This window comes from Pristiophorus japonicus, chromosome 1 (assembly GCF_044704955.1).
Source record: "Pristiophorus japonicus isolate sPriJap1 chromosome 1, sPriJap1.hap1, whole genome shotgun sequence".
Lineage (NCBI taxonomy): Eukaryota > Metazoa > Chordata > Chondrichthyes > Pristiophoridae > Pristiophorus > Pristiophorus japonicus.
The window spans coordinates 321357869-321371673 of NC_091977.1; the positions used below are offsets into that span (position 1 = coordinate 321357869).

Genomic DNA, 13805 nt, shown 5'->3' on the forward strand with positions numbered 1-13805 from the left:
GATGGCTAAGTTGTGCAACATTCAGCACACGACAGTGAACCGACTGACCATCTCAGGGGCGTACTGCAGGTAGCCATTGCACACCAGCTACCACACGGGCTTGACAGAGCTAGTGGCAAGGATTAACCAAGACGACTGGAGACTAGCTCTGTGTGCACACACATCGCAGGGTGGGCTGGCCTGTCCTGCCCCTGGGCCCTCGCCTCTTCTGGACCCTGAACTCACATCTCACCTGGGCCCCGATCACGTCCCTCTACAATCTCTCGCCGCTTCTTCCACATGTCTAAACGTCAAAACAAGGATGCTTCTCATGTGCTAACCCTCTGATTGCGATGATGGGTGTGTGCTGGTACAGGGCCCAGATTGTGGGTGTGTGTTGGTGCAGGCCATAGTGTGTGATGATGGGTGTGTGTTGGTGCAGGGCCCAGATTGTGAGTGTATGTTGGTGCAGGATATAGTGTGTGATGATGGGTGTGTGTTGGTACAGGGCCCAGAGAGTGTATGTTGGTGCAGGCTAGTGTGTGATGATGGGTATGTGTTGGTGCAGGGCCCAGATTGTGAGTGTATGTTGGTGCTGGCTATAGTGTGTGATGATGGGTGTGTGTTGGTGCAGGGCCCAGATTGTGGGTGTGTGTTGGTGCAGGGCCCAGATTGTGGGTGTGTGTTGGTGCAGGCCATAGTGTGTGATGATGGGTATGTGTTGGTGCAGGGCCCAGATTGTGAGTGTATGTTGGTGCAGGCTATAGTGTGTGATGATGGGTGTGTGTTGGTGCAGGGCCCAGATTGTGGGTGTGTGTTGGTGCAGGGCCCAGATTGTGAGTGTGTGTTGGTGCAGGCTATAGTGTGTGATGATGGGTGTGTGTTGGTGCAGGGCCCAGATTGTGGGTGTGTGTTGGTGCAAGCCCTAGGTGTTACTGTCGCCCTGTTTGTGCTTTAACCTTACTCCAAGTCACAGGGACCCAAAGTCGCTGAAACGCTGTAATAGGACACACCAAAGGCTTCAAGAAACCAAGAAATAGCTTTACTGCCCTAATTTTCTTTGTTTCTCGCTTACAATAGAGGAGAATAGAATTACAGAATGCAAATAGTGTGGATATAAATCAGTTCCAGCTTCTGTTCTCCACATAAATCATTGCATTTTGAGCTCAGAGTGGGACCCAGCCCAAAGATAGAGTTGTCCATTCCTTATTTGAGAGGCTCGGATGCCTGGCTCTATACCCTCCTCCAATAATTAAAAAAAAAACATATTTGACTGCATGTATTGCAGTAAAGCTCCTGGTACAAATGGCGCAGTTCTGTTCTTTTCCACAGAATACTGAGAATCTGTTGGACAAGCCGAGTTCTACGGTTCCCTCCGTTGACTCTTGTTACTTGCCCCAGGGTTGCCACCTGTCTTGCTGTTTGCTGTGCTGTGTCCTTCCATCTCATTGGCGAAAAACTCTTGCAAAGTCTCTGCCAGATGCTTTTCCTCCTCGAGTACCGTGTACTAGCTGGTTCTTAGCTCCCCAATTCATTTCTCAAGGGTTAGTTACTTGGTACTTGCCCTAGGTATACATCTTGCCGGTCACGTGCCATACGCTTAGGGTGAGAAGAATGCAGGGGTCAAGTGATCTACACCCAATAGAGAGAGCAGTGAACTTCTCACTGGGCACGACTGCTTCAACCAGAGCTGTGGACAAACCAATAGGGATAGCGTTACAAAGTCTGTGTCCAGCCACTATTGCTGGACAGGGCCAGGCAAACCTAGGCAATGCAAAAGCATACAATGTGGCCAAGACTAGTGGGAGGCCAGAGGATTGGGAAATTTTTAAAAGCCAGCAGAGAACGATTAAAAAAATTATTAAGGGAGGGAAGATAGATTATGAAAGCATACTAGCACAAAATATAAAAACAGATAGTAACAGTTTCTACAGGTACATAAAAAGGAAAAGAGTGGCTAAAGTAAATGTTGGTCCCCTGGAGGATGAGACTGGGGAATTAATAATGGAGAACAGGGAAATGGCAGAGACGTTGAACAAATATTTTGTATTGGTCTTCACGATAGAAGACACCAAAAATATCCCAATAGTGGATAATCAAGGGGCTATAGGTAGGGAGGAACTTAACACAATCACTATCACTAATGAAGTAGTACTTGGTAAGATAATGGGACTAAAGGCAGACAAGTCCCCTGGACCTAATGCCTTACATCCTAGGGTCTTAAGAGAAGTGGCTGCAGATAGTGGATGCATTGGTTGTAATCTACCAAAATTCCCTGGATTCTGGGGTGGTCCCAGCAGATTGGAAAACTGCAAATGTAACGCTCCTATTTAAAAAAGGAGGCAGACAAAAAGCAGGAAACTATAGACCAGTTAGCCTAACATCTGTTGTCGGGAAAATGCTGGAGTCCATTATTAAGGAAGCAGTAGTGGGACATTTGGAAAAGCAAGATTCAATCAAGCAGAGTCAGCATAGTTTTATGAAAGGGAAATCATGTTTGACAAATTTGCTCAAGTTCTTTGAGGATGTCACGAGCAGGGTGGATAAGGGGGAACTAGTGGATCTGGTGCATTTGGATTTCCAGAAGGCATTCGATAAGGTGCCACATAAGAGGTTACTGCACAAGATAAAAGCTCACGGGATTGGGAGTAACATATTAGCATGGATAGAGGATTGGCTAACTAACAGAAAACAGAGAGTCAGGATAAATGGGTCATTTTCCGGTTGGCAAACAATGACTAGTGGGGTACCGCAGGGATCATTGTTGGGTCCTCAACTATTTACAATCTATATTAATGACTTGGATGAAGGGACCGAGTGCAATGTAGCCAAGATTGCTGATAATACAAAGATGCGTGGAAAAGCAAATTGAGGAGGAGAATGTGAGATGATCTTATCAAAATATATAAGATAATGAGGGGGCTCGACAAGGTGGATACAGAGAGGATAGTTCCACTCAGGAGAAACTAAAACCAGGAGGCATAGTTTCAGAATAAGGGGCCGCTCATTTAAAACTGAGATGAGGAGGAATTTTTTCTCTGAGGGTTATAAATCTATGGAATTCTCTGCCCCAGAGAGCTGTGGAGGCTGGGTCATTGAATATTTAAGGCGGAGGTAGACAGATTTTTGAGTGATAAGGGAATAAAGGCTTATGGGGAGCGGGCAAGGAAGTAGATCGGAGTCCATGATCAGATCAGCCGTGATCTTATTGGGTGGCGGAGCAGCCTCGAGGCGCCAAATGGCCTACTCCTGCTCCTATTTCTTATGTTCTAATGCGACGTCAACCATGCCATACCTATAGCAAGTGCTGCGCAGTATGAGAGACTTGGGCAAGACCAAGGTGCCAGGGTCACTATGCTCCGGGCCAGCAAGCTACAGGGAATGTACCACAGGTATGAATATGTATCTGTAAGTGGCATCCTGTGAATCTTTTAAAAGTAACAGGTTTGATTAACAGCTTTCTGTCCAATAAGGGAAAAGTGCTTCTGAAGCCCTTTTATTCTGAGCTACATTCAGGGGAATTTATAATATACCGTGGCTGAATTGTAGGTCATATGGAGTCCGAGGCTGATCAGAGGCTTTGTGATGTTTGGCCATGTAAGGAGTGAACCGCTGGTCTCCCGGATGGTGTGCGTATGCCCCCGGTGCCGCTCCTATCCCGGGCCGAATGGCCCCTCTCCCCCTCCGCTGCCATCCTGGGCAGAATGGACCCCCGTCCCCAGTGCCATGTCTTCAGCTCCACTAAAACAATAGCGTCTTCTCGGCGGCGATTTTCTTAAGTGTAAGTAAGGTTTTTTCAGAACGGTGCACTGCGCTGTTTTTGAAAAAATCCTACTTGGCCAAACTCGCTTAAATGGCCAGAAATGGCACAGCCGGCAGTTTCCGCCCCCAGTGAGTCAAAAAATTGGGAACTTAAAAAAAAAAATCGGACACAAGTACTTTAGAATGGTGCAGAAACTTTGGTGAAACTTGCAGATTTTAGTCTGCTCCAAAAAAAAACGTAGGCCAAAAAAACGGCGAAGAATGGTCGCAAAAATTCAGCCCATTATGGAAGTGGCTTTCATTGGGTGTTTTGAATGGGAGCCGAGTTGATGCACAAAGTGAAGGGTGTGCGGATGATGGCTGGGGGAAGAAGTAGACAAGACTGCTAATATATTGGCCAGAGAAAGAAATCAAGAGGTTTCTCACATGAAAGTAGCACGAATGTCTCTTGCCGCCAGTCACTGGTTCTCCATAATCTCTTCAGACTGTTGCTGCCCCTCGACGAATCCCCCTGCTGTCCTTAGGTGCCATCCTCCGCTGGATGAGGCCTCTCTGGAAGGCAAAATTGTACAGCAGGCAGCCCACAACCAAAACCACTCAGACCTTATAGCTGGACCATATTTTAGGGCATACCTGAAATGATCCAATCACCTGAACTGTGCCGTTCAAGATTCCAATTGTGTGTTAATTGATGATTCCATTGTTAGTCATCTAGTGTCCTGGAACATGTACAGGTGTGATCAGACAGGATAGTCTTACCTTCCAAGAGTAACCCTGAGACTTCCCTTTCAGGGTGAACGACTGATGGCCTGCTGAATTACCTTGTCCTTCACTTGCATCATGCAGTGCTGCTGGTTGCAAATGAACTGGACATTGCGAGTGGAATTCCTTCCTGTTGGTGGCATTAATCAAAAGTATGTTTGGCCATGTGGGTACAATGTACGAATCGGGACTGGGGGAATCCTGACACTCTGTAAAATTACACTGCCTTCTCACATTGACAGTTGGTTGTCCATGGGAATATTGACCAAATGGCTTGCTCCAGCAAACGATGCTTATGGGCTAATGTTAGTGATCTCCCCCGTCAGAGTCAGGAATGACTGCAGCATCGAAGTTCGGGGTGGTTTTAGACAGCAGTCCCCAAGGTGGAGATGGGCTGTTAGTGAGGTTGCAGCACATGGTATAACTTGATGACTTCCTTTGTGAAGCAGTCAGTGCTCATGTGACGGGGGAGATAAGAGCCACCCCACTCCCTATATTTTGGTGTAAGGCTATCGGTGGGTTAGTGGTGTGTGTACCTTGTGCTGACTGGCCAGCCTGGCCCCTGCCATACCCTCTTCCTCCAAAAACAAGTATGAGGGATTTGAACTGGGAACACTGGAACAGGAAGAGAGGACAGTTGGAGGCCCACAGCAAAAGACACAAAGGCAGTTGGCAAAGCAGTTATGAGAAGTGAGAAAACAAAAGGAACGCGAAAATGAGCTGAGAAACAAGCTTTCCATTGAATGCTTAGTAAGTACCTGCTGGCCCCTTCAAATACACTCTCATCTTTTCTATTATGCTTTAGTAATATTGAATGCCTGTTTTACATGGGTATGATTCCAATGAGGGTACCCCCAATTCTGGCCTCTTTCACATCCCCAATTCTCATTGCTCCATCATTGGCAGCCCAGGCCCCAAGCTCTGAAATTTCCTCCCTAAACCTCTCCTTCTTTAAGACTTAGCTTAAAACCTATATCTTCAACCAAGCTTTTGGTCACCTGTCAATATCTCATGGGGCTCAGTATCAAATTTTGTTTGATAACGCTCCTGTGAAGCACCTTGGGACGTTCAAGACACTATATAAATGCAAGTAGTCATTGGTAACAATGGATACAAGGACACCATGCCATTACATCATTTAAATACATGCACTATGGCAGGGCAGGCACTTCACCCGTCTGCCAGAAATTATGGCGGATACTAAAATAGACAGGGATCTGGTGCAATGGATTTCCACCCAGTTTCCCACTTCCAAGCAACTTAACTATGACAGAAGGAAAATCTGGCTTTTCAATTCTTGCCCCAACTATTGGTCTTCCCGTTGTATTGCTCACTTCCCAACTTTTCTTGATGTATTATTCTCATTCTGCTGTTTTCCCCATACATTTAAGAGCCATGTCTGAATTACCCTTTGTCTTTCTAGTGCCTTGTAAAATGCTTGGCTCAGGTAAGTTGTTGTGCGGTACACAGACACTCTCATTTAAACTGAAAACTCCAAATAAAACAAATGAAAATGATCAAACCATGTTATTTTATAAAATTTATAAATTACAAGGTGAGATTACACAAACTAGGGTTTTATTCCCTGGAATTTAGATGGTTAAGGGGTGATTTGATCAAAGTTTTCCAGATATTAAGGGGAACTGTTAAGGTAGTGAGAGAAGAATTATTTCCGCTGGTTGGGGCCTCTAGGACCAGGAGACAGTCTAAAAATTAGAGCCAAGCTTTTCAGATGTGAAGTTAGGAAACACTTCTACACACAAAAGGTGGTAGAAGTTTGGAACTCTCTTCCATAAACAGCAGTTGATGCCAGATCAAATTGTACATTTTAAATCTGAGTGATATGTTTGGTTAACAAAAATCTATTAAGGGATATGGGGCAACAACAGAAATAGAGAGTTATGTCACAGATCAGCCATAATCTCATTGATTGGTGGAACAGGCTCGAGGGGCTAAATGGCCTATTCCTGTAAATAGACAGAAGATACTTGGGACCAAAACCAGAGCACTCCTGCTTTTGCTTTGCAAGGAACCCATTGGAATGCCCACAAACTCCACAGAAGACATAAGAACATAAGAAATAGGAACTGGAGTAGGCCATATGGCTCCTCGAGCCTGCTCCACCATTCAATAAGATCATGGCTGATCTGATCATGGACTCAGCTCCACTTCCCCGTCTGCTCCCCATAATCCCTTATCGTTTAAGAAACTGTCTATTTCTGTCTTAAATTTATTCAATGTCCCAGCTTCCACAGCTCTCTGAGGCAGCGAATTCCACAGATTTACAACCCTCAGAAGAAATTTCTCATCTGTTTTAAATGGGCGGCCCCTTAGTCTAAGATCGTGCCCTCTAGTTTTAGTCTACACCATCAGTGAAAACATCCTCTCTGCATCCACCTTGTCAAGCCCCCTCATAATCTTGTTTCGATAAGATCACCTTTCATTCTTCTGAATTCCAATGAGTAGAGGCCCAAACGACTCAACCTTTCCTCATAAGTCAACTCTCTCATCCCCAGAATCAACCTAGTGAACCTTCTCAACTGCCTCCAAAGCACGTATATCCTTTCGTAAATATGGAAACCAAAACTACACGCAGTATTCCAGGTGTGGCCTCACCAATGCCTTAGATAGCTGTAGTTAAGACTTCCCTGCTTTTATACTCCATCCCCTTTGCAACAAAGGCCAAGATACCATTGGCTTTCCTGATCACTTGCTGTACCTGAATATTATCCTTTTGTGTTTCATGCACAAGTACCCCCAGGTCCCGCTGTACTGCAGCACTTTGCAATCTTTCTCCATTTAAATAATAACTTGCTCTTTGATTTTTTTCTGCCAAAGTGCATGACCTCATACTTTCCAACATTATACCCCATCTGCCAAATTTTTCCCCACTCACTTAGTCTATGTCCTTTTGCAGATTTTTTTTGTGTCCTCCTCACACATTGCTTTTCGTCCCATCTTTGTATTGTCAGCAAGACCTGGTTTCACTGGGTTCTAGCCTCACAATTGGCGTTCCCAATGCCTCTTCCAAGGCTATTCATACAAGGAGACATGGAGCCAGGAGCGAGGACCCCCTCGGCCAGGAGTTCCCAATGCGTTGGCTTTCAGTTGCGACCTGGCGCAGCATCGGTGAAGATACATCCGGTCTCAGGTGTACTTCGCCATCAACCAGGAGGAAAAAGGGACCCAGCTAGGAGTTGCTATGGGAGAATGAAATTGAGAGAAAGAACTCAAAATATATGTAGGGAATCAATACAGCACTTCAAATGTACTATTCACTGTAGTTTTTTTTAATAAACTCCCCCCTCCCCCCCCCTATTTGTCTCAGCAAAGATTATGGATAACAGATGTTAATCAGTGCTTGGAATATGGAAACTTTGTATTGTTTTAACACCTTTGTATCAACATATACAATTAATTGATTAAAAGTGGCCAGTGATGAAAGTGTAAGTGGAATACTATAAAGGTAACAAGACTATACCTTCAAAACAATAACTAGCCACAGCAAAAATTTTTAACCTAAAAATGTTGCATCAATGCAGTTCTATGGAACACTTATTGGTGCATTAGACATGAAAATAAAGAGGGAAAAACTTGAAAATCTTGTTAATATTTATTGGTTATATTCTTCCAAGATAATATGAATAAATGTCCAAAGATATTTTTCTTTAACATGAATCAATGGTCTCACCATTCAAAATGTTGCCATATTCAAGAGGTCAAATGTCCGACTGAAGTACTTGCAAATGTGTAGCTCATGGCAATAACAATTTAACTTTTTCTTTTGCAAAACTAGATAGAAATAAGTAGGAATATGCAGTGCAAGAAAAAGACAAATGACCATTGCCTAACATTATGGCCAATTAGAGGCAATGAACATATACACTTGATGCCTATATTAATATATACATATTCACGGTTTCTATTCTTACTCTTCATAGTTCTTATTGCAAAGATAATAACTCGTGCATCCACTGCGCCTTTAGGTTGAAGGGCGCACCATAGAATGAAAATGAGACAAGGAATACTTTTGAAATTTCAATAACGAGTAGCATTGCAATAGCATACGAATCGCAAAAGACAAGTACACAGAGTACATGGTTGTTTAACTGATTCACTACCAAGAAGACACCATTCAGCATCATCTGCACCGCATCACTGGTCCCAGAACAGAGTGCAAAGGCATTGCTACGGCGACTGTCCAGAGTGTGGATGCAGTTTGTTGTAACAGATAATAAGGACAACATGGAGTGAATGAACCAATGACTCTTGGATAATCAATGTTCCCAATTACACGTATTAGATACCTTAATACTTCTGTAAAAATTAAATTGACTTAATGTAGCAGCACAAACTGCACATTGAAAAGCATCTTTACAATGGATTTAAAAAGAAAAAAACCCCGTCGTATGTAAATCTTTTTTCGTAGGACACAAGAAAGCCTTTATTGGTCATTTCGCTTCCCCCAAACCATTTCCACAATTTAAAAAATAGCAAATCTCAAAATAGAAACTGAAATTCAGAACTTCTCTCAAATCAACTTAGCAGTGACCTAAAAAAAAGTACAAAATAATCAATTCAACTATTATTGAAGCCAAAGCGTTACAACAAATTGATAGTAAAAGTTATTCACGGTTATGCAAAAATAGACCCTTGTGCTAGACAGAATTTCTACCATTAAAAAAGGTACATTTTACTTAATTGAGACCTTTATCCAAATATCCACAGCGTTTTACATAGGCCTGAATACCATGAAGACGTGAAACTGAAATGATGCAAACATAGTTGATATCCTTGTACAGTATTTGATATCTTTCAGAAATCTCAAGATCATGGCAGACATATCAGCTGTTGGAGCTAGATGGTGTGGCTGTTGACCAACTCACTTACCAGATTAAATCAATAGTTTGTTCTGAACTAAACCAGCACAAAAACAATTGTATTTTTATGCTAGCATGTGACAGACATGTTCGTTGCTCATTATTATACATTTGCCAATGTTAGAATGTACTGATACTCAGTACCATGAAGATCTCACTCAAAATTGTGCTCTTTAAACTGGTGCCTTAAGTGTACTTCAATGCTACCTTCAGTCATAAGCACAATTTGTTCAGTGGACTCATTTCCAATTTGATTCTGGATTGGAGGAATGCTAATATACACCACCCCCCCGCCTGAAACAGCTGTCACTCAGCAGCTCAATGGGTGAACAGCTAAAACCCTTCCATTTCACCCATAATTAAGAGGGTTGGGTCTGAGTACTGGCCAACACTTGTAACTGGGCTACTAAATGTTGACCCAACCATCCTTTGGGCAAGAGGAAAAGAAGAAAACTGACACCCCATTTGACTCAACCAGTGGCAGCAAGAGTATGGTCACCATTCCACAAAGTTGCAGTGGATATTAAAGTTAATGTTCTCACTGTACTGATTTAAGGGTATAGGGTCCGAGTGGCTGCGCAATCCTTTAATTTTTTTAAAAAGCTGAATACCTTTTTTTTCCCCCAACATATGGAAGTTTCATGGGGAAATTGCCAAGTAATGCTTCACACCAGAACAAGCAAGCAGTCTGTTTACAGTTATCCGAGAAAATATTTTCAGCATTTTACACAAGAAATTTAAATCACACAAGAGTCCATAGGTTTTTGTCTTATTAAAACATTATTAAGGTGCTAAATAACCATGCCAATTTGGATCAGCATATAAAACTTGACTGTCCTTTAGGAACTGGGGGCAAGGGAGAAGGGGGAAGCAGAAGAGAGGATAAAAGAGACACACAGCGCTATTTTCTGACACTTCCTTCTTGAGATGAGCAGTAGTTTAATAAAACAAATGGATTTAATTAGTTTGGTCCTTGTGCAATCCTGCAATATGTACAGATGAGGGAGACCGTCCAACCCATTCAGACAAAACACCATCTTTGAAGATCAGATTCTTAGCTGGAAGTGGAACTCCTACATCAACGAACGATGATTGGGTAAATAAAGTTGTCACATTATCTAAGTCGCCAGTTTCCTGAACACACAAAAAAGTTATGAAAAGCAAGTTTTGCAAAACCACCATCCCAAAAACACATCCATTATTCTCAATATTTCATTATTTATCTCGTCTGTTGTTTTCATAAAATTCACACTTATTTCAAGCGGTTGGTTTCCTCCTGATTGTTGCAGACATTATTGTAATACTTGACAGGCAACACGAACACCAGCAAAAGTATGTATGTGATGTAATGTGTAACCTACATTTCTATCAAGCTTATTGACAAGTAGTTTTAATTTTAGCAGTTTGAGAGAACGTGTGTAGTTTGCAACTTCTTCCCCCAACATATGGAAGTTTCATGGGGAAATGCCAAGTAATGCTTCACACCAGAGCAAGCAGTCTGTTTATAGTTATCCCAGAAAATATTTTCAGCATTTTACACAAGAAATTTAAATCACACAAGAGTCCTTAGGTTTCTTCTTATTAGAACATTATTAAGGTGCTAAATAACCACGTTAATTTGAATCAGCATGTAAAACTTGGCTGTCCTTTAGGAACTGGGGGCAAGGGAGAAGGGGGCAGCGGATGAGAGAGACACGCATCGCTATTTTCCGACACTTCGTTATTGAGATGAGCGTTATCAGGCCAAGCCACATAAGGAGGTATTAGGACAGGAACTTTGATCACAGAGGTAGGTTTTAAGAGACATCTTAAAGGTCAGAGAAAGAGGTGGAAAGGCTTAGGTAGGGAATTCTAGAGCTTAAACCACAAGTGTCAAAAATATCCTCCATTTTTTTATATTTAAAAATACCAATACAGAACTAGTCAAGTACCATTGCATGCAATAATTATTCAAAAGCTAGATATGGATGTACTCTGGTTCAGTTCCTATGGATTGGAGGGTAGCTAATGTAATCCCACTTTTTAAAAAAGAGGGAGAGAGAAAACAGGGAATTATAGACTGCTTAGCCTGACATCGGTGGTGGGGAAAATGCTGGAATCAATTATTAAAGATGTAATAGCAGCGCATTTGGAAAGCAGTGACAGGATCGGTCCAAGTCAGCATGGATTTATTAAAGGGAAATCATGCTTGACAAATCTTCTAGAATTTTTTGAGGATTTAATAATAGAGTGGACAAGGGAGAACCAGTGGATGTGGTGCATTTGGACTTTCAAAAGGCTTCTGACAAGATCCCACACAAGAGATTAGTGTGCAAAATTAAGGCACATGGTATTGGGGGTAATGTATTGACGTGGATAGAGAACTGGTTGGCAGACAGGAAGCAAAGAGTGGGAATAAATGGGTCCTTTTCAGAATGGCAGGCAGTGACTAGTGGGGTGCCGCAGGGTTCAGTGCTGGGACCCCAGCTATTTACAATATACATTAATGATTTAGACGAAGGAATTGAATGTAATATCTCCAAGTTTGCAGATGACACTAAGCTGGGTGACAGTGCGAGCTGCGAGGAGAATGCCAAGAGGCTGCTGGGGGGCTTGGACAGGTTAGGTGAATGGGCAAATACATGGCAGATGCAGTATAATGTGGATAAGTGTGAAGTTATCCACTTTGGTGGCAAAAACAGGAAGGCAGATTATCTGAATGGTGACAGATTATGAAAAGGGGAGGTGCAATGAGACCTGGGTGTCATGGTACATCAGTCATTGAAGGTAGGCATGCAGGTACAGCAGGCAGTGAAGAAAGCTAATGGCATGCTGGCTTTCATAGCGAGGGGATTTGAGTATAGGAGCAGGAAGGTCTTACTGCAGCTGTACAGGGCCTTGGTGAGACCACATCTTGAGTATTGTGTGCAGTTTTGGTCTCCTAACCTGAGGAAGGACATTCTTGCTATTGAGGGAGTGCAGCGAAGGTTTACCAGACTGATTCCCAGGATGGCAGGACTGACAAATGAAGAAAGACTGGATCGATTAGGCTTATATTCACTGGAATTTAGAAGAATGAGAGGAGATCTCATAGAAACATGTAAAATTCTGACGGGATTGGACAGGTTAGATGCAGGAAGAATGTTTCCGATGTTGGGGAAGTCCAGAACCAGGGGTCACAGTCTAAGGATAAGGGGTAAGCCATTTAGGATCGAGATGAGGAGAAACTTCTTCACTCAGAATTGTGAACCTGTGGAATTCTCTACCACAGAAAGCTGTTGAGGCCAGTTCGTTAGATATATTCAAAAGGGAGTTAGATGTGGCCCTTACAGCTAAAGGGATCAAGGGGTATGGATAGAAAGCGGGAATGGGGTACTAAAGTTGTATGAATCATATTGAATGGTGGTGCAGGCAGGCTCGAAGTGCCGAATGGCCTACTCCTGCACCTATTTTCTATGTTTCTATGTTCATGGCAAACTAATTTCAATATAGATAAGTGTGATGTGATACATTTTGGTGGGAGGAATAAGGAGGCCACATACACCTTGGAAAATAAGTGTTTAAATGGGGTAGAGGAATAGACGGCTCTGGGGGTACAGATACATAAAGCATTAAAAGTAGCGACTCAGGTTAATGTCATTAAAAAAAAACAAGCACAGGGATTCATTTCTGGACGGAAATAATTGAAAAGCAGTTCAGTTAAACTTGTTTGGAACCTTGGTTAGAAAACACTTGAACATGTACAGTTCTGGTCTCCATATTCTAAAAAGGATATAGAGGCATGAGAGAAGGTGCAGAAAAGATTAACAAGGATGAGGCCAGAACTGAGACGTTATACTCATCAGGAAAGATTGAACAGGCTGGTGCTCTTTTTTCTAGAAAAGACTGAAGGATGACCTGATCGAGATCTTTAAGATTAGGAAAGGCTTTGATAGGGTAAACGTAGAGAAGGTTTCCAATTGTAGGCGAGGCCAGAACTAGGGATCTTAAATACAAGATAGTCACTGATAAATCCAACAGGAAATTCAGGAGAATCTTATTAACACAGCATATGGTTAGAATGTAGAACTCACTAGCACAAAGCATAGTTAAGGTGACTAGCATTGATGCATTTAAGGGGAAGCTAGATAAGTATATGAGAAAGGAATAGGATATATTGATGGGGTTAGATGAAGATGGGTGGGAGGAGGCTTGTGCGGACTTGTTGGGCCGAATGGCCTGTTTCTGTGCTTGTAATATTTTTGTATGATTGATTTTGTAGTCATCGAAGTGAGGGTTGCTCATGCTGGATAATGGAACACTTTTTCATTTCCGGTACCCAATGTCACTCTCCCAGGCCAAGTACATCATAGTTCGATGCAGAATAAAGCTCCCTATACCCTGCCACAGCATGTCTCAGTCCAAAGGTCAAATGAGGACCTTCTGCACTATTTCCCACAGCCA

The 13805-nt window shown here is 42.7% G+C and overlaps 1 protein-coding gene across 3 annotated transcripts in view; it reads right to left on the minus strand.

Moving 5' to 3' along the window:
* Positions 1–8102: 8102 nt before the first annotated feature.
* fam91a1 (family with sequence similarity 91 member A1) overlaps positions 8103–13805 on the minus strand; it is a 104419-nt gene continuing 98716 nt past the window's right edge. For all 3 annotated transcript variants that reach the window (XM_070888633.1, XM_070888626.1, XM_070888617.1), the window contains one exon: positions 8103–10517. In XM_070888633.1, the coding sequence (XP_070744734.1) occupies positions 10341–10517 (177 nt within the window). In that variant the 3' untranslated portion in view covers positions 8103–10340. The remainder of the gene's footprint in view (positions 10518–13805) is intronic.